The 27,402-nt window shown below is 37.8% G+C and overlaps 1 protein-coding gene across 1 annotated transcript in view; it reads left to right on the top strand.

The window, feature by feature from the left end:
- The window catches only part of SLC22A16 (solute carrier family 22 member 16), a 29,924-nt gene extending 2,780 nt beyond the window's left edge, over positions 1–27,144 (top strand). The window contains exons 2-8 of the mRNA XM_015818995.1: positions 10,191–10,667; positions 16,843–16,960; positions 17,772–18,318; positions 22,768–22,895; positions 24,410–24,519; positions 24,644–24,743; positions 26,155–27,144. Coding sequence (XP_015674481.1) covers positions 10,191–10,667; positions 16,843–16,960; positions 17,772–18,318; positions 22,768–22,895; positions 24,410–24,519; positions 24,644–24,743; positions 26,155–26,370 — 1,696 coding nt within the window. The 3' untranslated portion in view covers positions 26,371–27,144. The remainder of the gene's footprint in view (positions 1–10,190; positions 10,668–16,842; positions 16,961–17,771; positions 18,319–22,767; positions 22,896–24,409; positions 24,520–24,643; positions 24,744–26,154) is intronic.
- Positions 27,145–27,402: the final 258 nt, after the last annotated feature.

The raw sequence follows: 27,402 nt of genomic DNA, 5'->3' as shown, positions 1-27,402 counted from the left end.
TGCATTTTTTTCCCCTCCCCTCCCTAACCAAATAGGGTGCAGGAGATACATTTTCCAATTCTAAAAGTAAATACTGGAACATGGCTTGCACACAGGCAAATAATAGTGCACATTTTGTTTTCCAGTTGAATAAACATCATTATCTGGGATTGATCAATTAGGTTTCAAAACCTACTGGTAAGATCAGCATTCTTAAGAGTCGCTGCTGAAAAATAGTTTACTTCCTTTTGTTTTATATGTATAAGTATAAGTATGTGTGTGTATGTGTATATATATGTGTGTGTGTATGTATACATATATGTGTGTTCAGTTATTTTTGTACAGTTACTGTGATATATTTGATTTTTGATGACAAGATGGTGAAGCCAGGCTGAATATAGAAGGAACCTGTTTAGGTAAGAAAGTTTCAGTTTGGCAGTTTCTAAGAGAATTTATTCAAAATAAATGATGTTTAATGATTTTAATGTTTGATTTTAGTTTATTTATGTTTTAATGTATATGTATAGACATATTTTAATGACTGTAAGCCACTCAGAGTTACCCTACGGTAAGATGGCCATCCAATAAATTTTATAAATAAATAATGGGATGTGTACAATTTTTCATTGCAGAAAACATACTGAGAACAGAACAAGATACTTGACTGATAGATTATATAGTTTTATCTACATTTCATGACACAACTGAAGATAACTGAAATTTCAATACAGTATGTAAATAAATCAGAATATTTATTTTGATAGGTGGTTGAATCCAGAAATCCAGAGTAATCAAGACATCATACTGATTTTAGCTGATCTATTCTTAAGGATGATTAAATATGAATCCATCCATATTTGCACCATGTAATAATATAAATCCAAGAAAACTTGATTAAACAAGTGAAAACAGAAGGGAAGTGTCTGCATGTCCCTCTTTATTGGTAGTCTGCATAATAGTTATGCGGAGGTTTTCCCAACTTTCTGTTTCTAAGTGGTGCTCGGTCACAGGTTCTGTCATTCCCAGATAACAGCCAATGTTTAAACAAGATGGACACAATAGACATATTTGTATACAGTGTGACAAAAAAGTTGTTTTTCTGATTCTGCGGCCACTTTTCTGCTTACTTTTCCTGTGGCGGGCACTCTCTGGAAGCACATGCCAACCCAAGTGTGCCATAAAGCAGTGTACACACACATACCACATTGAATTTCAAACAATTTTTTAGACATAACTCTTCTTGTCTTCTTTCTCACATACATTCTCTAAGGCTGAAAAGCAGAAAACAAGATCCTTGATTATGATGGCCAGTTGAAGCCACGAGATTAGTAAGGCCACACCTGGAATACTGCATCCAGTTTTGGTCACCACATTACAAAAAAGATGTTGAGACTTGGGAAAAAGTGCAAAGAAGAGCAACTAAGACGATTAAAGGCCTGGAGACTAAAACATATGACGAACAGTTGCAGGATTTAGGAATGGCCAGTCTAGAGAAAAGAAGGACTGGGGGGGGGGGACATGATAGCCGTATTCCAGTATTTGAGAAGCTGCCACAAGGAGGAAGGGGTCAATTTATTTTCCAAAGCACCTGAAGGCAGGACAAGAAGCAATGGATGGAAACTAATCAAGGAGAGAAGCAACTTGGAATTAAGGAGAAACTTCCTAACAGTGAAGACAATTAACCAGTGGAACAGCTTGCCTTGAGACATTGTGGGTGCTTCATCACTGGAGGTTTTTAAGAAGAAGTGGACAGCCACTTGTCTAAAATGGTATAGGGCAGGGGTCTTCAAACTTGGCCCTTTTATGACTTGTGGACTTCAACTCCCAGAATTCCTCAGCCAGACAGGCTGGCTGAGAAATTCTGGGAGTTGAAGTCCACAAGTCATAAAAGGACCAAGACTGAAGACCCCTGGTATAGGGTCTCTTGCTTGAGTAGGGTTGGACTAGAAGACCTGGACTAGAAGACCTCCAATGCCCAACTCTTTTCTGATTGATTGATTGATTAGTCCCTTAGATGGTCAGATGAAAGCTACTTGATGGTATTGTTGTTCTTGTCTATAAACATGTTTTCAACCCAACCACCCCATACACCTTTTCCCCATGTTGATTTCCCTCGGAAACTGCTGTATTAGCCTCATCTGCCATGAGGCTTGTAGAGCAGGCAGAAAAAGTTTAGAAAATGACATGAAGGAAGATACAGGGACAATCTTCAGTCCTGTGTCTGCAATCCAAGCATTGCTTCTTAGTTTAAGCAAATTGGAAAGAAGTAGAAATAGTTTTTCACCTGCAAAAATTCTGCTGTTGGTTGTTGTGGGTGGAACTGAGGCCTTCAGGATAGACATGGCTGCCTGGCTTGGTGCCTCTTTCTCAGTGAAGAAGCATTTCAGCCCTTAAGCAAGAGAAGAATGGGAAAGCTTGTACAATTTTGTTGGGGATTCAGAACCTGCACGTTAATGGTGCTCTAAATTTCTCTGGTATTTGGTGACTCGAACAATCTGCGTGTGTGTGTATGGGTGGGGGAGAAAATGGATTGAATTTAGTACTATCATAATTAGTATTTTGGAACAGATAGTTGTTTGCTGATCTTGATACTTGATCCAATAGGTTCTTAACATTTTCAAGTTTCAGTGTAACAGTATAATAAAATGGTGTTGACTTGGACTGAACTTTTCTAGGTCAGTAATATTCATAACTAAGCATAATTCAACACAAAGATACATCTTGGCCTAATCTGTCTGGCAGTATGATCTATAAACATGACACGGTATCAATATTTTGATGGATTATATTTATACTTAAATCACGCAATAAGGAGCTGCCCATAACTACAGAGATGCAGAAAAATGGATAAACATGAAATTGCGGTAAATTAAATGGACAAGCTCCTTGTGTTTTCCCTTTGGGGAAAGAGAAAAAAATAAGTGACTCTTATAAAGAACAGCACAGTTACTTTCCATTTCCATGTTGATCCTAATGCTCACATTTCTTTTTGTCCCTGCTGAAGTCTGTTGTGCACATTTCAATGCTCTTGAATTGGCCACAGAAAAGTCCTGATGTGTGCAATAATCTGCAGCTCTTAAAGTGGATGCTGCGTGGTCTGCATCACGCCACAGTTACCAGTCTGTAGATCAGTAAACTGGCTCCATGTGTCTCTGTGGTCCCTTAACCTACTAACCTGGGTACTAAGTTAATTTAAGATCTTGGACCTCTTGTCTTTTTCATTAATGTTCAAGCCATCCTCTTCAATGTTTTCTAGCAATGTCTTCCATATATAGTTCTTCCTTAGCAAAAGTTGGTCTGGAATTTAATATTTGCTTTAAGAAAACTTTCAGGTGACCCCAAATGTCTCTGCTGTGCAATGTAGATAAACAGAATACAGAATATTTTTAGCATATTCCAACTATGCTTTCCTCTCGTTCCAACTGACTACAATTCCCCCAATGTCTGGAGGAGCTACTTCAACAAGAATGTACAAGTTATTTCTTCATTACATACATCATTTGTAAGGCAATTCTAAAACGGGACTACTCATGGAATCATAGTATGTCCTTATTGAATGCGTAAGTGACTGAACACAACTAATATTGTGTTTTAGATTGTTTGGAAACTGCCTTGATTGGGGTTGTGCACGCATCTTTTTCTAAATAAAATATTTTTCCAATAAAGTGTTTTTGGCTTTGTGATGCATTAATTCCGACAGTTTTTGAATTCTTACATTGAACTTTTTTTTGAAGATTATTAACTCTTGTAACATATGGATTACTTGTGCGGCACGTAGTGGAGTGTACAAATCTATTCTGCAAAAGATTACTCTGCTTCAGCTTGTTAATCTTCAAACCAGCTATGCTAGCTCAGAATTCCAAGTGTTGTGGTCTCTGCACCCCTGGATTGCAGATATCCAGCTGGGGAAGGCTGCCATGTCAACATTCCCAGCTCAGTTAGCTGAAGGTATTTTTTTATAGATTTCACAAATCTGTACTTTTGCAGATTTCTTACCGTAAGAAGTGACTAAAGTTGTCCTCCCGTGACATCTAGCAGCATATAAAGAAACATCTATGGTGAAGAGCTTGGACTCAAACTGTGTGCATATTGAGTTCCTTTTCACACAGTTTTGCAATTCATGAAGAGAAACATTAGTCAACAGTAAGGCACAAATTTAGTAAAAGTATATTAGCGGTCATTAAAAAAAACAGTACTGTACTGAATGAAGTCTTCCCCCCCATTATCTCTCAGTGGAAAGGTCATGTACAAGAAAATGTAGGTTAGGATATCCTAGGCTGGAGAAGTGATCATTCAGACCATACAGGGAACATATATGAAAACAAAGTGCCTATGTTTGTGCTTAATCATATAAAGCAAAAACTTAGGTTATTTAATAACGAGAGCAGTGTGCTACGCATGTTTATAGCTACTCTAACTTTCCCAATATTGGCTCAAACAGAATAAATCCTACCACCATTGCTGAATAATCTTTTCTCTTTATCTGTTGGATTTCTCTCCTCATTGGGTTGGGAACTGTTACTCTGCAGCAGTAGTTATTTTTGATGACCTGTTATTAGAGAAGTTCTCTCCTGAAAACACTTGTGTTAAATGTGTCCTGCCCAACAATAACCTTTCTGTCTACAGCAACAGATAAAAAGGTTTGGAAAGACCAAAAGAGGGGGAAAAAATAATAATTGCGAGGCTCACAGATTTCACAGGATGGTATGGAATTCCCTGTTTAAAGGAAAAAAGAAAACCTTAATTTAAAGTTATACTTCATCTCAGTTTCACATAGTTTAGTTTTCGTAAAAATCGCATAAAAGATTTTATATGTTTGTTCTGAGTTATTTTGCAAGGAGTTAAATAATGGATTTTTTTTTTTAGCCTGCCCCTGTGTAATAAAGGCAAATTTGCTCTTTAATTTTCAAAGACAGCAAGGACTGCAAGCAAAGTTGAAGTCTGGGACAGGAATGTTTTCCACTTTTCTTCCCACTTACGTCCATTACAAGCTTTTCTGAGGCTGCTGGGTTGGTGAAGAAGGCAATGATTCATCTCAATTCAACAGCATCCTATGTTCCATCCTATATTGATCCTAAATACTCTGATTTTAGAAGATTTTAGGGAGCACAGTTGGCCACGTATCTTAAATTTATGTACAGGTAGTACTCAGTCGGGACTAGAACTTCCATTGCTAAATAATGTGGTTGTTAAGTGAGTTACATCTCATTTTACAACCTTTTTTGCTGTGTTCATTAAGTGAATCACCATGATTGTTAAGCGAATTCAGCTTCGCCGTTTGACTTTGCTTGTCAGAAGCTCTCTGGGAAGACTGGAAATGGCAATCAGTAGCCTCAGGATGCTATAATTGTAAATATATGCCAGCTGCCAAATACCAGAGTTTGATCACGTGATCGTGAGGATGCTGTGACAGTTGTAAGTGCAAAGACCAAAAAGTAAACCACTTTTTTTCAGTGCCATCAGAATTTCAAGTTAAGCAAATGGTTGTAAGTCAAGGACTACCTGTAGATTTATCACAGCCTATAAAATATATTCTGCCCATTGAACTAAGAGAGATAAAAGATATAATAAATAACTGTTGGCTTAGCATGTCATATGCAAATAAGTTTTTTTAATACATCGTTTTTGAAGACTAAGCATTTACAAAGCTTAATGGTAATGTAGTAGGATAGCAACCTAGTCTGAATCAGCATTTTGGGATAGAAAACTTCATTCATGTTATGTTTTTTATGGTCCTCTGTTGTGCTGCAATTAAGGCTACTCTGATACTTCAGATTAAGACTTCACAACTTGTGCTTTGAAAGCCTTGAAAGCCTTAGAAAAATACTTCAGTGCTACTGTTTATAGGAGGGAAGGAAAGGTTCTTAAATATATGGGGAGTAATCATATTAAGGGAGCTCAATTAACTTGAATTACATTTATTTTGGGTCCCACCCACTTTTTGAAATGCTACTCCTGGCATATCACTCATTATGTATAGGCTTGAACCAAAAGACAATTGTAGATGCATGATACAATTTCTATTCTAAAGTATCTTTTAATGTTAGTTTTAGCTTCTTTTCATCTTGAACCAAAACTCCTATCTGAGACTCAGTAGAAAAATGCAGAAGTCAAATTTGAGGTAATTCTTCCCTGTTGTTTGTAACATTTTAGGGGTTTCGGGGCAAAGGTTCTCCTATTTCCTTCACAGTGTATATTAGCAAGTTAATAAAAACTATGTGATATTATGAGCAAATGTATGACTACTTAGGAATATTAAAGTAAGTTAAGCTTCATGAACAATGTGATGTGTGAGATAATGTAGTAGTTATCAAATATGGCCACTGTTCAAAACAGCTTTTTCCATGCCTGGAAACCATTGTAGTAGCGGCTGAGAACTATGAATCTTGTAGTTCAACACAGGTGGGGAAGATCAGATAAGAGAAAGTTGATTTCAGAATGATTAAACTACACAATATTCAGAGGGATGTCATTTATCAGGTGCATAACTTCCATTACCTCAAGGGATGCATCAGGTTATGTGCAGCAAAATGGACTTTCCACAATTAGGGTTTCAGATAGTTCAGATAGAACATAGGCACCTGTGAAGTCATGAAGAGGCTTCTGAGCTGTGAAAGGGATGCCTTGGGCCTCTATATTTTAACCTTTAAATTCCTGCAAATTAAATTCTCCAAAAGCGCCTGAAGGCAGGACAAGAAGCAACGGATGGAAACTAATCAAGGAGAGAAGCAACCTAAAACTAAGAAGAAACTTCCTGACAGAACAATTAACCAGTGGAACAACCTGCCTCCAGAAGCAGTGAATGCTCCAACACTAGAAGTTTTTAAGAAGAGACTGGACAGCCATTTGTCTGAAATGGTATAGGGTTTCCTGCCTGAGCAGGGGGTTGGATTAGATGACCTCCAACGTCCCTTCCAACTTTATTATTATTATTATTATTATTATTATTATTATTATTATTATTATTATTATTATTATTATTATTATTATTATTATTATTATTATTATTATTTAGTTTTAAAACACTGACATTGTTGGCTTTGTCTGGGGGGCGGGAAGGGGGATCTGGAAATTTCAAGCCATACTTCTCACACTCCTCTTTTAAATCTTGGGGTGTATTTTTTGGAAATAATGTTGCAGTAGAAAAGTTTAGACTTGCACTGAAAGCATGTTGCATTCTTTTGTGGGAAGACACTGTAGTGTAAGTGTTTAAGAAACCAATTTCTAAGGGTTGAGACAAAGAATGCAGTAAAATTAGAATAAATAATATTTTATATATATATTTTTTAGAAACTATGAATATGGAATTGGGGAAAACGAACAATATTTTAAAAGGCAGACTGAATGGAATGCTGTTCAAAAAATTTTTTTAAAGCAAATAATCTCTCCCTGGTTTATCTAAACTGCAACATGAGTAATTTCTTGTTTCTCCCAAACAAGTGTATAAATTCGAGGTCTAAAGATTAGATAATAGAGAAAATAGTCATAACAGTAATTGCCTGACTACTCTAAGCAACAACTGAAATACTGTCACTGAAGGGCCCCAAGGAGATAAAATAATCCCGGAAAGAAGTTTATAAAGCAAAAGTTAATGTCTGTTAAAACACACTGTCAATTTTTTTATAAGTAAAATGTTTGGTTGTGTTGGAAAAACAATGATGAACAGAATGACAAGATGGTATTTTGTATAATTTGTGCAGTGCAATTTGTTGGGAGGGCTGGTAATTTAAAAGCAGATTCTTTCTTCCATGAACCTCCACTAAAAAGGGACTGTAATAAGTCGCCTATAGTAAGACTTGTCTCTCCAGTTGCAGCATCTTTGCCCTTCTACCAAGGGCATCTCTCTTCAGCCAAGCTTTGGAAAATAGAAAGGAAGATGCTTCTTGCCAGCAGTGCAAAAATTCATAAATCTTTTGTCAATCCTAGCAAACAAAGGATAGCTGTTTAACAGTGTGTAATCTTGCTATAGAGAAAATCCTCTACAGTATTAAACCAACAAAGCCAAATCTCTAGACCGGTGCAGTATTTCTCAGCCTCAGCCATTTTCAGACGTGTGGACTTCAATTCCCAGAATTCCCCAGCCAGCATTGTTGGGGTTGAGAAACACTGATCTAGACAAAAAAGGGAAATCCAGGACACAGTCACATTCAATACAGTCAGCTAAGCTACACCAATTGACTTGTTATTTCTTTCTTGAACAAGCTCTTGGATTCCAGCACATGTTTGGAGTTCATTGCTAAGAGAATAGTGAGAGCAAAATCAGTTGACTTTCTCCCCTGTTTATAAACCGTAGGGGATATTGGAAAAGATCCCTCTTTGGGAATGCTGAATGGACCAGTCAAGCAAAATTCTCTGATATTTTGGGTCTAACCAGTAACTCAAAAAACTGAACTCATTGGGTAGAATGAAGTCACCCTGTCATGGCCTCCCTAATGCCAACTGAACTCAAATGTATATTTTTCTATGCTGGCACAGCTACCGTGTAAATCCAGGAAAAGGTACAGCTCTTTTAAAGCCTTACTGAATTTGAACTAACTTTGGGTGGGTAAGATCAGAATGCTGCATGCCTCTGATAAAAAGACTCATGGAGAAGAATATATATATGTTATACTTATACACATACATACATTGGAGATACAGATATATCTCCAATGATAGATATTGGAGAGCAATCAACCAATGGAATAGCTTGCCTTCAGAAGTTGTGGGTGCTCCATCATTGGAGGCTTTCAAAAAGAGACTTGAAACCCATTTGTCTGAAATGGTATGGGGTCTCTTGCTCAAGCAGAGTCCCTTCCAATTCTATTATTATATGTTCTCTGTCTGTCTGCTTACCTATCCATTTGTCTGTCCATCAGTCCCTCTCTATCCCTCCCTCCCCAATATAGTCATTTGTTGACCTTTCAGAATGGAGACAATGTCCTTTTCCCCATTTATGCTGAAGCAAGAAAGAAGGAATTTTAAAATGCCAATAAAATTTTATTATCCTCAATGGCTATTGTGCCCAATGTAGCTAACAGTGTTGTGCCCATGTACAAACATATTACCATAAAGTTCATCACTACATGATCGTTTTTCATCCTGTCCTGCTGTGGAAGGCGTGGAGTTGTCTATATTCAGAAACTGGCTGATCCTTGGAAATTCAGCTATGCACGTCTGCTATGAGTTTTCCAATGAATTTTAGTTGTACGTGGGGCAGCTGTTTATACAGGTGCAGCTGTATAAAGACATTAAATGGTAGTCACAGAGTTTCTGATCTTTTAATTCTGTAATACTTCCAACATTTTTAATAACAGCATGATCATTGGAGTCTCAGGAGGTCAAGCATTTCTTGGCGTGGAACTGCAATGACTGGGAGACTTGCTCCAGTTGAATTTTGGCCTGTTGCACAGCAGTGGAAAAGCACAAATCACAGCTGGAAATGTCAGAGTTTATTGAGGACATGGCTGTAGCGTTATCCCCCAGTGGATTGGATCTTAAATATTGATGCTTTCTCCATCATTTTTTGATGCCTGAGAAAGATCAATATTACAAGTTATGGGATGCTATATCTGATAAATGTTCATATGGAAAAGGAGGAAAGTAATGTTTAAACTGGTGTCTATATAAGGGGATGAGGTTGATTTTAGCCTATCTTTTCATGGTCAAATTTGGTATTTGCTTCAGTTAGACACAGACTTTTCTGTTTGGGTACAGTATGCTAGTTGTTTTAATTTACCTTCTATACTTTTATCCATTTGATTTAAACAGGGTGTTCTGAATGCTTGTGCAAATTTTCCCCTTTATTAAACCTTACTCTTTTTTTGCGGAAGCAAACATTTGGACAAAATTTTAAAATATATTTCAAGAATAAAAACTTATTGGGAATTTTAAAAAAGGCTACAGCAAAAGCATTTTGCTAAACTCTCATGTAAATATTATGAAAATATTCCCTGCTGCCTTTGTGCTTGCATTTTAGGTTGGAACCTGGATCCATGAAAACAAATGCTAAATTCTTTTAGAATCACTTTCCTGGCAATGGTTTTCAAAATGGCAATATAATTTTACTACGTGCTCTCATGATGTACTAGTTATATCGATCCCTTTTAACCACTAATCCAGTGCTTAAAAACGTGCACTAAAATATATTAGTAGCAAAATAAATAGGACTGTTTCTAAACTAATTAAGTTATAGATGATAAATATTGTGAATTATCTTTCTTTCTTTACAGGTACCAGGCATTGGTTTATTTTACCTCTGTGTTTCAGTCTATTTCTTGCGGCATCCATTACTTGGCTTCTGTCTTCTTGGCTGTTACACCAAAGTTTGTATGTAGCGTTCCTGGAAATGTCAGCCGTGTCCTCATGTACAATTCATCTCATTCAAACATAGAGGATGCCTGGAGTCTGTGGACATCAACGCAAAGCTACATCTTGGTCCAGCTGGCAAATGGAGACATTTGGGAGCTTAATCAATGCAGCAGGTCTAAACGAGAAAATGCCTCAAGATTTACTTACGAATATAGTGGCAACAAGACTGATTTTCTGTGTACTGACGGCTATATCTACGACCACACCAATTGGCAGAGCACCATTGTAACCGAGTGGGATTTGGTCTGTCAGCAGGAATGGCTTGCAAAATTAACCCAGCCAACATTTATGCTGGGAGTCCTTATTGGAGCTGTAATCTTTGGAGACCTTGCAGACAGGTACAGTATGGAGTTTGCAAAAAAATTGCTGGAGGACTTGAGGTTTAATATCTCCTGGCTCTTGAGCTCATTTACCTTGGGAAGATGTACTCTTTTGTACCTCCCAGAGCATAGTGGAGTGATAGTTGAATTAATATAATGCAAATCACAGTACAGGAGCTTCCTAATGCAGCATTTTTTTTCTGTTGCTGACATATTTTGTCTTCACTGACTTTTGGCCTTCAGCTTCTAAGAAAATTTGCTCCTCATCTTTACATTCCATGTTTGAGTTAGTCTAAAGTCTGATATCTAGCAAGTAAAGAAAACTTTCACCTCTAAAGCTCCAGTACCTAGGGTTTTATTTAAACCATTTAGCATCCATTGTGCAATAACAGCATTATTTCCCATTGGGCTAATAGATTCCTAATGTGCTATGATTGCAAATGTAAATAATGGGATCTGGTTTAAGTCAGATGGAAATTCTGTACAAAGCTGCATGTATTCTTTTGACCAGTCAGGTCTAACTCAGCTGTGCCTTACTTCCAACATATCTGTCTCTGCTATCAGTTGGATTTCTTCCCTGCTGATACATACCGAGGCAAAAAGCACGGAGCAGCACAACTTGGAAAAATAAATACAAATTCAATTTCTGACCCTTCATAGAAAAAGTAAACACTTTTCTGTATGTTGATTCTGCTTTACTTTACTTGCATCTGGCGCGAAGCCTGGAGCTCCAGTGTTCTTAGGAACCATTTCCCCTCATTTCTTTGTAAACCACACCAACTTTTGAGATATTCCAAGTTGAGTGCTACAAAGGTTTCAACAGGAGAGAGGAAATCACGGCTGGCTACTCAGATGGCTGGGATGCCATCGAAGATGGCTGCTAGCAAGATAATGTGATCTAATGTCCCTGTCAACTTGACCTGGGACAGTCCAAATTATATTTGTCCTGCCATGCAGGTATGACCAGGGCTCTGCTGCAGCTACCAGTATCTTGTCTTAAGGTTGCCCAACACAGCAGTGGATACTGATAATTTTTTTTAATGAAAAATATTTAATAGATAGTTCAAAATGTTAATTGTCTCTTCTTTGTCAGCTCATAGCCTACGAATTCTTGATTTTGATTCTATTGGGTGAAAGTTCATAAACCTTCCTGGCACAAAACCAAAAGAAATTACAACACTATTATGGTCTGATGTAGCTGTTTTCCCACTATATACATATTTGCTGCCAGGACAGCACATGCCTCTACAAGGATGGTGCCTGCTGTAAGTTTTAAACAAAGATATCAGGGGAAAAACAAAGTAGAAAAGTCTTTCAGGTATGCAAGGACAAGAGGAAAATGTGTGTGCAGAATCATGAGCATGTGGGCTATGGTGCTCTGTTGAGTGTAACATCCTGCAAAAACAATATTTTGACAGCACATCAAAATGAGGTTCATCATTCTATTGGGTTCTTGGTGCTCTCTGACAGTGGCTTTTTTTCATGTAGCTGTTTCATTGTCAGACTAGGTACCACTATCAGTTCTCTGACATGAGGAAGGGACTCTTCATGGGAAGTTTAGAATAATATTGAGGGGTGGGAACTGGGAAGGGAGTCTTTGTGATTTCAGTCCAGATTCAAACCATTCAAACTGCTCCAAATGTGAGACTGACACTCATGGAGTATAAGTGTCAAATATGTTCAGGGTAGAAATATAGACTTACACATTTTACAGAGTCTCTAGAATGGACTAGGCAACTTGTGGTTCTCCAAGTGCAGTTGAAGCACCATTCTCGGCACCCCTGGAAAGCATGGACAATAGTGAGGCCAGATATCTGGAATGCCACACGTTGTCTACTGCAGATGTAGAAGTATGCACAATTTGTGCTTATTATTGTATATAAAGGATTCTACAAGTAAAAGCTGTTGCTGGATTGGAATAACAGTTTCAGTTGTGAAGAAAAAGTGTAAGCTTTGTAGAGAAATCTTAAAAATGAACATGGATCTTCTGAATATATTTATGTTAATTCTGATGCTACTTGTAAAAGAGCATTTTTATTATGGAATGATTTCATGCTTGTAAGTATCTTCCGGTGTTTACTAGTACAAAACCAGACGACACATTGGTTGTTTATTTTAATTTGTTATTTTTATATTGCATCTTCTCTCCAGTAGCCCAAGGCACTCTTTCCTCCAGTATTTTTCCACAACAAACCAGTGGGAGAAGTTGAGCTGAGGGAGGGACTGGTCTCCAGTCTGCGGTGGAGATAAACCTGAACTTAATTATCCTGGCTGTTGGCCAACATTGTAACCAAAGAATGGCATCCTCATTCCTTGATGAAATAGGTGTACATTTAGCATATATTTGATATTCTACTTGGATAGAAATTGCAGTAATAGGACATCCATTAAGATCAACTAGTAAAATATCAATTGGATTTTGCACTAAAATTTGTAAATATTACAACCCATAGTTTAGCACAGTACAACATAGCATAGCATAGTTTTTATCATTCTGTACTAATAATGTACTCTGCTGTAGTATTAATCAAGCAGGATTTGTCATAAATAAGGGCGATCATTTAAGCCTATTAATAATATAAATACCTTTATATGACACTAGGGAGGATCTTGCCAAAATCTTTTCATTAGATGTTGAAAAAATTCTATTGGCAATAGTGTAGTTACCTCTAAATCACGGGTGTTAAATACGTGATGTGTTGTGACGTGTCATGACTTTTTTTGCATTGCCGGAGCTGCGGTGGGTGCGGGCTCCATATGATGCAACCGCCCCCCCCCCCCGCAGTTTGACACCCCTGCTAAATGGAAGGGATGCTGTTACATTCCTGAAAAGAACAGAAAATGGTGTTGAAAACAAAGGAATGGGTTGAGGTGCAAATTATTGGGGGATTAGATAGCCTAGCAATTAGGAGCTGCATGCCTAATGAATTTTAACCCTTTCTGAATCTGCAGACAGGGTTTCTCTTGCTCTGATACCCTTCCCTGCCTAAGTCCTTTCCCAGTTTTATTTCAGTTCTTTTACCTTCTATCACAACTACCCCCTTCCTCTTTCTCTGTTTTTATTTCCATTCTTGCTGCTCTGCCCCCCTGCCCCCCCCCCCGTTTTCCCCACAACTACAATTCTGTGAGCTGGATTGGGCTGAGAGTGGCTTTGTGTGAATACGTGTGTGTGTGTGTGTGTGTGTGTGTGTAGGTTTATAGGCTTTAAGTGAATACAGGTAGTCCTTCATTTATCACCACAACTGAGTCCAAAATTTCTGTTGCTAAATGAGACATTTGTTAAGTGAGTTTTGCCCCATTTCACGACCTTTCTTGCAACAGTTGTTAAGTGAAACACTGCAGTTGTTAATAACATAATTGCAAAGTGAATCTGCTTCCCTTGTTGACTTTGCATGTCAGAAGGTTGCAAAAGTTGATCGCATGATCCCAGAACACTGCAACCCTTATAAATATGAGTCAGTTGCCAAGCATCTGAATTTTGATCACATGACCACAGGGATGCTGCAAATGTCATAAGTGTGAAATCACTTTTTTCAGGGCCATTGTAACTTTGATCGGTCACTAAATGAATTGTTGTAAGTTGAAGACTACCTGAATGTATGTTTTTATTAGTTTATAATATAAAATACAAAAATACAAAAGCAAAATATAGGTAAAATAGACTACTGTATGTATGTTTCTGTTTGCCAAAGCAGTTTCTGCATGAGTGAATCCCTGAATTTGTAGGGATCTATTAATTTTATAACTGTACTTTTATTTTATAGGCAGTTAATTTTAATAAGTAGTTATTCTGTTCTGTTCTATTTTTGTCATGGCTTTACCTGTTTTTTGGGTGTGGCCTCTAGAAGATGTATCTATGCCTACATGTACATACCTACACACCAATGTAAAACATGCACACATTTCGGATGGACAACAGGAATAACTTCCTAATGGTGCGAATGGAACACCTTGGGAAATGAGGTGTTCTCCTTTGCCAAAGATATTTAAATGGGCTGAATGGCTATCTGTCAGGTAAGCTGTAGGAATGGATTCCTGCGCTGGGCAGAGATTGGGGGCAGATGATCTCCATGATTCCTCACAACCCTTTACATTCAATGGGAAATGTCAAGAACATGTAATAGCTTTGTTCCCTATGCCATCCGTCTGGTAAACTCGCAAGATTCGTTTTCCTTGCCATGGACATATATACATAATCCGAACTAGACTGTTGTTTCTCTATGTCAGGGGTAGGCAACCTCGGCTCTTTTATGACTCATGGCTGACTCAGGAATTCTGGGAGTTGAAGTCCATGAGTCATAAAAGAGCCGAGGTTGCCTACCCCTGCTCTATGTCATATAATATATGGGGGTATATGCATAATTATGTATGTATGTATGTATGTATGTATGTATGTATGTCATATTTATGTAGTGTATATTGGAGGCGACCCTTTGAGAGCTGTATGCAATGAAATTTCATTTTAATGTATGCCGATTAGTATACAATCAAAGTGACAATAAAGTTATTATTCTATTCTATAACAGGTTTCAGCTTATGCTGGTCATCCTGGGTGGGAAAGAAAAAGCTGAATAGTGTGCTGGGTATATCCACAGAGGCACAGATTTTGCCTGTGCTGAGATAACTAGCTAGCTAGCTAGCAAGCTAAATACTGTAGATGATAGGTACTGTAGGTAGGTAGGTAGGTAGGTAGGTAGGTAGGTAGGTAAGTTAGGTAGGTAGATAGATAGACAGACAGACAGACAGACAGACAGACAGACAGACAGACAGACAGACAGACAGACAGACAGATAGATAGATAGATAGATAAGTAGGCAGGCAGGCAGGCAAGCAGAGTGACTGACTGACAGACAGAGGCATAGCTTGTTTTATTGTGCTTCACTTTATTGCACTTTGCAGATATTGAGTTTTTTACAAGATCTTCTACCAGCAAGATTATGACTCATTAAAGACAGATGGTGATTAGCATTGGTTTAGCAATTAACTATTTTTAAATTAAGGTATGTACATATTTTAGACATAAAGCTATTGCACAGTTAATAGTCTACAGTATAATGTAAAAATATTTTATATGAACTGGGGGAAAATGTGTGATTTCCTTTATTGCAATATTTACTTTATTGTAGTGGTCTGGAACTGAACCCACAATATTTGTGAGATATGGATGTAGATAGATGATAGATAGATAGATAGATAGACAGACAGACAGACAGACAGACAGACAGACAGACAGACAGACAGACAGACAGACAGACAGACAGATAGATAGATAGATAGATAGATAGATAGATACAGGTTTTTTTTTACATATTCTTTGTTTTGGGGGGATTGTCTTTAATTCATTTTTGGTTAAATATGATTCCTATTTTTTGTTCTTTCAAGTTTTTTTTAAATTTTTCATTAAGGCAAGCTAAATAGATTTATGCTTGTTAACTTAAGGAATATTTAGAAAAAAAATCCTGAATTTTCCATTCCAAAATTAATATGATTTTATTAATGGTTTGGAGTTCTTTATGCTTATAATATAATTTGAACTAACACCTCTGGGAGTTACTAAACTGTTCAGATTTTTTTTTAATCTGGATAATTATAATTTTTTCATCAAATTCCCAATGAGAAAACTATTAATTGAAACTAGTAATTGATGTATTTAATTGTTTCTCTGTTAAGCTGACTTTGTAACTGACCCCAAATATGTGCAACTAGTTTCCATTATTACAGCAATTTAATGAGATATTTTAGGTTGCTGTGGATTATTCTGCTTTTTTTTTCCTTGCCTCCTTTCTTTTCTATATATTTTCAAAGTTTGTTGATCTATATACCTTGAAATAAATACAGTTATTGTGCATCTCTTTTATTTTTAAAACTCTTTTATTTTTAAAAAAATATATAATGAAAGACTAGTTTATTTGCATTGTTGCAGCTATACATTGTTGGGGGCAATATGCTGACTCTGTAAACTGTTTAGAGAGGGCCGTAAAACACTGTGAAACGGTATGTAAGTCTAAGTGCTATTGCTGTTGCTCCCATACTGTTGTAATTTGTTGGAAGCCAACATAACACTTCTGAAGATTGTAGAGAGATTTGATAGTGAATACAGGATTGGTGGGACATCCTTGTTTCTTATTAGTTCAGATGCATGTTTGTCCAACGTCATGTCTGCAATATTTATTATTACAGTTGTTATTTACAGACTGGGGAGACGGTACATCCTGTGGCTCACCAGCACTGGACAGTTTATATTTGGCATCGCTGTGGCGTTCACATTTAACTACACCAGTTTTGTGATTGTCCGTTTCCTTCTTGCAATGGTAAGAGTACAAGCTTACCTTTTTTCAAACAAAATTATTTGCATTACTTTTTTTTTTTACTGACGTTTCAAAAAGTACAAATTGCTGCATCTTCCAATCAAGTTAAAAGAGTGTTTAGAGTTTTTAAAAAACCTGGTTTATTATGGATCTAATCCTATTAAGATAAAATGCAATAAATGAACTAAAAATCACATTTCCTTCAAAAAAAAATTGACAGCGTAGCTTAAGTGCTGATAATATGGACCATAGTCTCAATCCAGCCAGAAGTAAGGGCAGAGTGGTTAATTTTTTTTAGTTCCCTGCTCCTAAATAATGAGTCTTAGATAGCAATTCCCCCACCCTATTTTGTATATACTTATATTATGCAAGAATCCAGGGACGTGAATGTGGGCTGTTCTATGTTTTAAATCATTTTGCCCAACTTCTTTTCTATGGGGGAAAGCTGTGTGCCGAGAAACTGATTGGCCAAAGGTCACCTGATGAATTTCATGACCATCAGATCTGAATCTGGACCACAGTTCCATGCCCCAGGTCCATGCTGTTATATCTTGCCACCTGGGCATCCTTTGGCTGGATTTTGCCCACATTAGTTTCCAGTATTTATTCAATTTAGATACTATCTATCTGATTTCTCAGTATTGTGCACTCTCACTATTATTGCTCCATTCATTACTGAAGCACCACTTTCCCTTTTTAAAAGGGGCCTGACTGTTCTGAGCATCCATGACCATCATTTTTTAATTACAAAAAAATCTTAGTGGGAGACTATACTGGAGCCATTTTCTTTTATCTGTCTTTTTTCCCCTCCTAGGTTTCAAGTGGCTACTTGGTGGTGGTGTTTGTTTATGTGACTGAATACACGGGCATCAAAGCCCGCACCTGGGCATCCATGCACATCCATGCTTTCTTTGCTGTGGGAATCATGGTGGTGGCCCTTGTGGGCTACTTGGTACGGACCTGGTGGGTCTATCAGATCTGCCTTTCTGTAGCCACTCTCCCATTTGTCTTGTGCTGCTGGATGCTCCCAGAGACACTGTTCTGGCTGCTCACAGAGGAAAGATATAAAGAAGCACAAAAATTAATTAATGTAATGGCAAGATGGAACAAAGTAAGCACTCCTTGTAAAATTGCTGAACTGTGCCCGATGCAAGATGATCTTGTCAGTAGCAGAATGGGGGATCATGACAGTTCTCCCATGAAGAAGCACAACATCTTAGATCTGTTCCATAACTGGCACATTGCAAGAAGGACCATTACAGTCTGGCTGATTTGGTTCACTGGGAGTTTAGGATATTATGTATTCTCCCTCAGTTCTGTGAACTTTGGAGGCAATGAATTTTTAAATCTGTTTCTCATAGGTAAATATTGCTTGATATAACTTACTGCACTCGGATCAGAAATACAACAGTACATGTCCAGGGATTATTACTGTTGCTGGTTACTTCCAAGCCCAGATCCATGCTAGGATGGTAGCCATTCCATAGACTGTAACTTTGTATAAATGGGTTAGCCAGGTAATTGTGTAACCATGTTGTTCATGGAATACAAATAATTGTAATAAAGTTTCAAGCAGGGCTGGGGTCGCTGGAAGGAGGTTGGAAGGGATAGCCTGGTCATCTTAAGAACTTAAGAATTCCTCTTAAAGATTTGGTTTTCATTAAGACTTTATCCCTTTTACATTTGGCAATGCAGGGAGAAGTAAAGTAAGCAAGGAATTGTCTCCATTGTTACTGAAAAGTAATGCAACTAACTATCTCTGAACATATAGGCCAGTCTTGTCCATTAATAAAATTAATAGTAATTTTATTAAAAATTACAATTACAACAGTAAAAATTAATACAAAGTTAAAAAAAGAAAAAACAGAAGTGCAGCAAAGAAGGAAAAATAAAATAGAAAGGGAAAAAAGACTATAGTAAAGAAAAATAAAAAAATAAAAAGTGGCTTCCCCCCGCCATCACAAGTATAAACAATTTTAGTAATTTAACACCTTCTCCTAAAATTGACCAAACAATCTCCTCTTTCCATAACCTACCTCTTGCTTACGAGCCACCCTTTCCCAATCCTTTCAGCCTGGAGGAACCCTTGAAATATTTTTCAGGCTTTGGGGATCTCCTGTCCATTCAGCCCAGAGGTTAAAAAATTATTATATTTGTTTCATGTGTTGGCTTGCATATATGTATTAACAGTGTTCTTAAACTAAAAATAATGAAACTTGTTCCTTCCCCTGCTTCCCCCCTCTCCCATTTTTTGTGGGTGATTCCTGCTGCTGCTGGGTCAGCCCAGCCCAAGATATTCTGTGCTTGCCATGTGATGGACACCACCCATCACATGGGTGTTGCACACCTGCAGAAAGGCAGGCACACACCTGCAAGGAGGGGCACAGCCAAGAAGTCCCAGTGGCATCTCTTACACATGTGCTTTCTCATCATCTGCTTCTTCTCCTCCCTCCCTCCCTTCCTCCTCACTTGCTCACTTTTCTGCTTGCACCTTCATGCACAATCCCTATCCCTGCCTAGGATCCACATAAGCTCTGATGGGCCAGTCCACTGTTGGAAGTTGGAGGGTTTGTTTATTTTGTTCTGTCTTTGCTGTTTTTAAAATGAGTCATAATCTCCCAGGCTGGGTCTGGAAGGGGAATGTGACTCTTTTTGAGATATGCCCAGCTGGGTTTCAGGTGTGGCAGCTGTCTCACCTCAATTACATCTGCCCATCCCATCAGATCTGACAGGAGAGGCACACTATGGATACTGTCAGTTAGGGAGCAGCATTTGGCAGGTGGGCCTTCTCTGCCCTGGCAGTTTATGGAACATCTTCCCCTTGAAGCAAGACTGGCTCCATCCCTGCTGATTTTCTTAAAATCCTTGAAACGTGGCAATGCCATCAGGTGGCTCCATTGCTATTAACATCTGCTGTTCTTTCTTAGCTTTGTGTTTTTAAAAGTTTTTAAAATAATAATAATTGCTTTTTATTGACATTTAATCTTGTTGTATGCCAACCAGAATCACTTTTTTGTGAGATGGGAGGTCACATAAATTTGAAAATAAAAACCAATTTTATATTCCTTCCTTTTATTTCTATCTATTTAATCTTGGTCTTTAGTCCCTTCAAATAATGTCATAGAACTTGATTCCCTTTCATATTTTCTTTGTCCTGTCTCACAAAATTCTTCAAAACTTTAACAAGCCTCTTTTGTAAATTCAATATAGGAAAATTATCCAGGTCATTCTCTTGGTTTGTTATTTGTATATTCCTTTTCATTATTAAGAAATGCATGTCCAGTGTAACATTATTTTCTGTATCATTCTTGTAGTCTGTCATTTTAAAATCTATTTTCAACTCAGTCTTGATCTTGTCAGGTAAAACTGTTCCTCATCCATAAGACCTTTTAAACTCAGTCTACTTATAGAATGCAGATACTCTTAAAATTAACTTATGGGTCCATTGTTCAAAAACATCCTTCAATATATTCTATGTCAAAATATTTTGCTTTGTTCTATAATTGTGAGTTGAGTTTGAACTTTCTTCTCGTTTAATTATAATCTTCAGTTCCTTTTAGTGTCCAATTTTTAAAATCTTACTTTTTAAAAAAATCAAAGCAAAGCTATTGTCCCATGGGAAGGGGACAATATTATTAATTCCAAAATCTTGTTTCAAATTTATCTTGAACCTTAGTCTATTTGTAACTTTCTAAAATCAAAGTTTTAATCACCCTTTTGCTGTTTATTCCATTTTCTTTTTATAAATTCTTAAACTTGTAGTTAAATCTTTTTTCGCTAAGGGTTTAATTGAAAGTCACCTAGTGCTGTAAAACCTGTAGATCCAAAAGTTCCTAATAGCTGAAAAGCAACAAAAAATATCTGAATATGATTAGAAAAGTAAGTATTGAACTTATTGTCCTTTCAAAGGTACCAATTGTGGCTTAAGCAATTATTCCCTCATCTTCCAGAGCTCTCTCTTGCAAATACTAACTGTACTTGTATATTTATGTTCTGACTGTCCAGTGTTGTTTTCCAAATCTTGTTTCCCCGCTCAAAATATCTGGCTATTGCTGGCTAATTTTAATTGACTGATATTGCCCATATGAATTTGTTTTCACATAAGTGAATTAATCATAATTCAGAATTTCTAACATGCAACCTTCATTTCTCAGTTTCTGTACACATGATCAATTGGATGGTGGAGATGTTTATATAGCCTTTTGCATGAATGCTCAGTTTCTTACATTCTTTCTCTGACATTAAGATGAGAAAAATCAACTATACAAAAACATATTATGTGCTACATTTTGAATTGTATGCATAAATAGGCATGCATCTGCTAACATGGTTTGCTTAAATAAGTAAATTAAAAAGCAAACAATAAGCCGGTGGCTCTCAATCTTTTCTTCACCACGGACCTCCTTTATATACCTTTTGTGGCCATGCACCACCAAGACTTAAGATTTAAATAACATTTCTTCAAGCCTTCAAAAACCTCCTGTGACGATATCGCTAACCCCCCCCCCCCCGGCAGACTGAAAATTGAAAACCACTGCAATAAGCCAGATATATAATATGTCTGAAAGGAAAGTTTAATTCCATATGTAGTAAAATTTACACACACCTCTACCAACTACTACAAAGGGCAGGGGAAATAAGGGCTATTTTCCCCTTTGTTGTGTAGGAGTGTAGAGTTTTCAAGAATTCTTTGAAAAAAGAATTCAATAACATTCTGTAAACACTAGTTTAGGCCTGGAAGGGAGGAAGTCGTGAGAAAGAAATTCAAGTGTACCCCACCTGATTCTTTTTGATATAAGAGGAAAGAAAGAATTTCTATCAGGGTTTCAAGATTTTTAAACTACTTTCCAATAGCACTGATAGTGTCTGTTTCCTGGCCAGACCTATCTCAAATGTTGACATCTGTGTCCAGTGAAATTCTGCCTAATTACTTTAGAATAAAGAAAGATAGGTTTGTGGTACATGCTTAACCATTTCCCCACCCCAATTTAACAAGATGCAGAGGAAATCATATTAACCTAGTGATTATGATTCAGACAAGTACTTTATGTCCTCCTGGGGAATGTTCAGTGTATGCTTAGATTCCTTCCATTGAAATTAGTGGGCCTCAAAATAGTTCAGTTTATATAGATCGTTCCTGTTATTTGGGATCGTTCAGGATCAGTATATGCATATCAATTAATTGCCATACTTAAAAAGTGTTTTCCCTTCCACACTAAGTATACATTACAAGATGAGTCACCATTACAAAGTTATGTCCAAAGAAGTGGTTGAGTCTTGAAGAGTTCTTTTCTTTAAAAAGACATATTGTAGAGGTAAGTAGGATAGCCAATTTCCATTTCTCTGGAGCATCTTTTTTCAATGGCAAGTGCATTTCTGTTAATTACATTCAATATTTGCACCAACTTTATGAGCTGGATCAAATCTTATTACTCCCATTTTGGGAATAAAGAGTAAGACATACAAGGTTATTCGCCTATGTTAGCTTTCCCCAACCCAATGTTGTTCAGATTTAATTCCAACTTCCATAATCCCCAGTCAGCATTCTTATGGGGTAGGAATTATGGGAGTTGAACCAATATGCCTAGAAGAAACATTAAAAAAGTAGGCTGAAAAATTCAGCTTATATTTGTTGAGCATATGAAACCCTTTGTGTAAATGCAAGGACTTAAGTATACCACCAGGTCAATTGAATGAAAAAAAAAGAGCTATTTCTCTAGGAAACAGAAAAACTGCTGGGAAGTATTAATGCTGCTGTGTCTTTATGTAGTTAAGAACTTTCTAAAAAAACACTCATCTTCTAATGGCAGGTGCTGTGGAGCTTCCAGCATATGCCATTGCCTGCCTGGGAATGGACAGAGTAGGGCGAAGGAATACCCTGATCCCATTCCTCATCATGAGTGCAGTGATCTGTGGGATAGTGATGCTCATACCTCAGGTGAGTGACTCAACACCTAGAACTTATTGGATCCTGTAGGAACACATTTGATCTATTTGGTTTCCCACATTGAGCCAAAATAGCCTCTTTACATTCTGTGATTTGAAGTGTGAATTAACATTCCTTTGTGAATGTAACATTCTTATGAACATATTTATAGGGACCTTAAAAAATGAAATTGCAAAATCTTGCAAGAGCAGTTAAGTTGATAAACTTGTTACAAATAGTTCTAATGGCTGATGGCTTATGACAGTGGTGGCCAACCTATGGCATGGGTGTCAGAGGTGGCACTCGGAGCCCTCTCTGTGGGCACACGTGCCGTTGTCCCAGCCTTGCCTCCCCCTGCGACCCTCTCCTCACCAGCAGCCCCCTTGGAGGAGAGTCGCCCCCGAGCGTGGCCCATGCGGAGCAGCGCAGCCAAGGACATGGCAGTCAGGCAGCATAGACAAGACTCTACCCTCACACCCCATCACACACAGTTGATGCTGCGGGGCGCGGGCAGAGGGCGTGGCCACCATGGCGCTGCTGGGCTGCCTGGGCGATCTGCGGCGGGCCCTGGAGGTGGTGAGTGGCCTTGTGGGCAGGCGGGACGGGGCAGGGGGTGGAGTTGGGGGCGGGGTCAGTTTTTGGGCACTCGGTCTCTAAAAGGTTCGCCATCACTGGCTTATGATGATGGTGTCAACTTTGAAAATGAGCGTGGCTGCAGCCAGTTTCCCTACTCCTTTTCAGTTGACACATAGCACAGAGGGAGAGGGGTTTACCAGGTGCTTCGCTAGACTAAACAGATTTTCTCCCTTGGGAACCAAGGTCATTGGCTGCTCCCGGGACTGCAGGCTGGGCGTTTCGTGAAAAGCCCGCCAAGGAGATATATTGGGGAACGTAGTAGCTTGCGTAGCTTTAGGGGTGGGATTTCTTAACTTTGTATTGGGGATTGTTACGTGTCTATTGAGACTTAGTTTCACTTTTGACGTGCCGATACTTTGTATCAATAAACATGTTCTTTGAGGAACTTGCAAGCCTTATTTGTCCCTGTCTGTCGGAACCATGACAGATGACTTTTATTATTGCACAGTTTTTCTAGCTCACATAGCTCAAAAGTCTTTGGGTGGGTTACATTTCAAAACTGTATACACTATAATAAAACAAAACACAACTACGTAAAAAAAGAAAAAAATTAATTCAGCATTCTCCTGGGATAGACACTAATACATCTTACTTAGGATTGAGAATTTGATCAAATAAAACTGTCTTTAAGGATTTCTTCTAAAAACAATGGGAGGGGGGGACTTCATGGACCTCTGGAGATAATGAGTTCCAAAATATGGGGTCTACATACAACAAATTGGAATTAACTATTAAATAAAGGAAGCCTGACTCTTTGTCTGTTGTGAACTGGATGAACAAAATGGATTCTTCATGTTTAGAAGTTTTACATGAGTTCTGATTACACAAGGATAAAATTAAAGGTGAGTTCTCTCTCCACATGCTTTACAAATTGTGTTTCTTCTTAATAGGATTTCAATACTCTGAGTATAGTAGCAAACATGGCTGGAAAATTTGCAATAGGAATTGCATTTGGCCTTATCTACTTGTATACGGCAGAACTCTATCCAACAGTTGTACGGTGAGTTTTCCCCCCCTTCTTTACAGCTAGCATTAATGGTACTTTATGGAAAATATTTTCTGCTGCAACAGTAGCCACTTAATTTGGACAATTCAAGCGAATAATACCATTTTTGGTATTGCAGGTCCCTTGCTGTTGGAAGTGGGAGTATGATGTGCCGAGTTGGGAGTGTGGTTGCACCTTTTTGCGTCTATCTATCAAGTGTTTGGATCTTCTTCCCACAGGTAGATGCCATATCTAAGACTAACATCCAACTAAAATGAACAAAAAATAATTTAGATGTCTGGGTCTGAGAACTATCAGCTGCTAAATTGATTTATCCTTCACTTGAAGCCTGTGCTAATATGTACTTTTTTCTTTCAGTGTTTTCTCTGCCCTAATCTTTATTTAGAGGGATAATTCTAGCCAGGACATAGTACAGTGCTTAGAGATGTGATTCTACTGTAGAAGTGATTTGAAGATTTAGTGTTTGGGAATATTTAGTGTACTTTCAAACTTGGCAACTTTAATCTGTGTGGACTTCAAGTCTCCAGGCTGGCTGGAGAATTCTGGGAGTTGAAGTCCATGCATCTTAGAGTGGACAAGTTTGAAAAACATTGCCCATCATATCTTTGCACTGAGGGGAGAATGCATTACTGATCATAACATGGCTCACTGATGTGCTTTCAGCCATTGTACAGAGGTAACAGTGCCCAATTGTAGAATTAACTTTAATAGAGATTAGGCAAGCCACCCCCATGATGAGTTTTTGCTGGAAATTTAACCCTTTATTTACCTTCCCTTGATTTTATTAGCTGCCCCACCTATTGGTAATTTATCTTAACATGGCTAGCTTAATCAGCTTTTGCTGATCTTACTTATGATTGAATTTGTTATAATTATTGCTATTTAATTGAAACACAATATGAAGAGTTTGAAAAGTTACATTATAGCCATATTTTTAAACAACTGTTTCTGGGGCCATAAAAAGCCCAAATAAATCAATCAATGTAAGAACAACATTAAAAATCTTACAACGGAAAAGTGTGTTTTAGGCATTGCTATTGGAGCTGAGGCTGATGACTCTTTGTGGCGCTTTAAGAGTAGATTACTTCCGTTTAGCTAAAAATTCTAGAATTTTAAAAAAATGTTTTAAAAAAGTTTCTTCAGCTGGGTTTTTAAGAGGTTATGTTGGACATAAACAGGCAGTCCTAGACTTAAAACCATTTGTTGAGCCATTTGTTGAGTTAATGGGCCTCACACTTACTACCGTTGTAGGATTTCCATGATCACATGATCAAAATTTGGGCACTTGGCAACTGGTATGTATTTATGGCATTTGCAGTATTGTGGGATCATGTGATCTCCACTGTGATCTTCCCAGCCAGTTTTGACATGCAAAGTCAATAGGGGCAGCTGGATTCAACAAAGGCAGTGATTCGCTTAACAATAGTGGCAAAAAAGATTGTAAAATCAGACAAGATTGACTTAACTTGCCTTGCTTAGCAATGGAAATGAAAAGCCGCCTGTTAATGAGATTCTAGACATCAGTGTTTCCAATATACAGTGGCAACAATGAGTGCATTTCAGTTGTATAGTATCCTTTTGCATCGTCTCTCTCTTGAGCTCATTTGAATGACATTTGCTTTGTTTTAGTTGATTGTTGGAATCGTGGCCTTCTTGAGTGGTGTGCTAACACTGCTGCTGCCAGAAACACTTGGAAGACCGTTGACAAATACGTGGGCAGAAGCTGCAGAGCTAGATGACCGGGTCACCAAAAAAAGCCCTTCAGAAAAATCTCTTCCAGCACAGAATGATGCAACACTGGAGAAAATGGAAATGCTAAACCAAGGAGCACGTGGCACTGACTGATAAAATTATCCCTTTGGTTTTTAGCCAGCTTGTGTGATTTTATCTGCAATATCCTAACAGACAATCCATGTGCCATGTAACTGGAACATTTTCTTGCTTTCTCAAGAAGAGAAACATATGACCTAGTTCCTTGTTCAGGGTGCTTTTCTGAATCATCTAGCTAGCAGATGGAGTAACGTGAATTATTTTTCTGAGACACACAGAGAGAAAATGTTCTCTTTCTGCTCATTTTGAAAATTCTCTCAGGATTCCTTATATCAGCAACAGCCAACACCAGAAGAAAGTAGAAACTCATGATTTCAGGAAGAAGTATGGCAGTGTAGGAACACTCACTTTGTGTTGCAGTGATTTATCTGTATATTGCCTAGCATCAGTTAAGGAAAAGAAACAGGCATTCTTTAACTTTCATGGACCCTGTTCTAGATATCCGCATTATGCAGATAGAAGAAAATACTGTTTCTTGATGTAGTTTTAGTATGTTTGGGAGAACACAACTGAAACCAGATGGTGTTAAAAGTAACACTCTTGAAAATGTCTAATAACTTGCAGAGTCTAGAAAAATGTATATATACTTCAATTCTTATTACAAAATTGAACTCCTCGGCAAATTTGGGAGAAAGGGGCCTGGGAACATTTTGAAGAAAATGTGCAGGGATTGTCAAGAAAACCAAGAACAAATAAAAATAGAATATAATAAATCAGAGAAGTGGAAACGGTGTATACAGAAAGAAAAAAACAAAACAAGAAAGTCCAGTTGCCTTTTTAACAGCACCTTTAGGAAATCCACGACCTGGATGCCTGGGAATCTCCATAGATATACATACAGAAATGAAGGGGGAAAAAAACTTTGTGAAGTTAGGCTCCAGGTACTCCATCAGGACCCTTGTACTTTGTTCCATGACTGATGTTGCATGACAATGGTTGGTGCATCATATTAATTCTGAGCAAACCCCTTTGAAGATTCCTCAGTGCTTTGCTAATTTAGTTCATTATCTTATTTCTTCTGGAAGGTCAATAGAGACTAATGGGTAA

This window comes from Protobothrops mucrosquamatus, unplaced genomic scaffold (assembly GCF_001527695.2).
Source record: "Protobothrops mucrosquamatus isolate PMUCROS unplaced genomic scaffold, P.Mucros_1.0 scaffold838, whole genome shotgun sequence".
NCBI classification, from domain to species: domain Eukaryota; kingdom Metazoa; phylum Chordata; class Lepidosauria; order Squamata; family Viperidae; genus Protobothrops; species Protobothrops mucrosquamatus.
The sequence above is the reverse complement of the archived record's forward strand: the minus strand, read 5'-3'. Positions and strand labels throughout refer to the sequence as shown.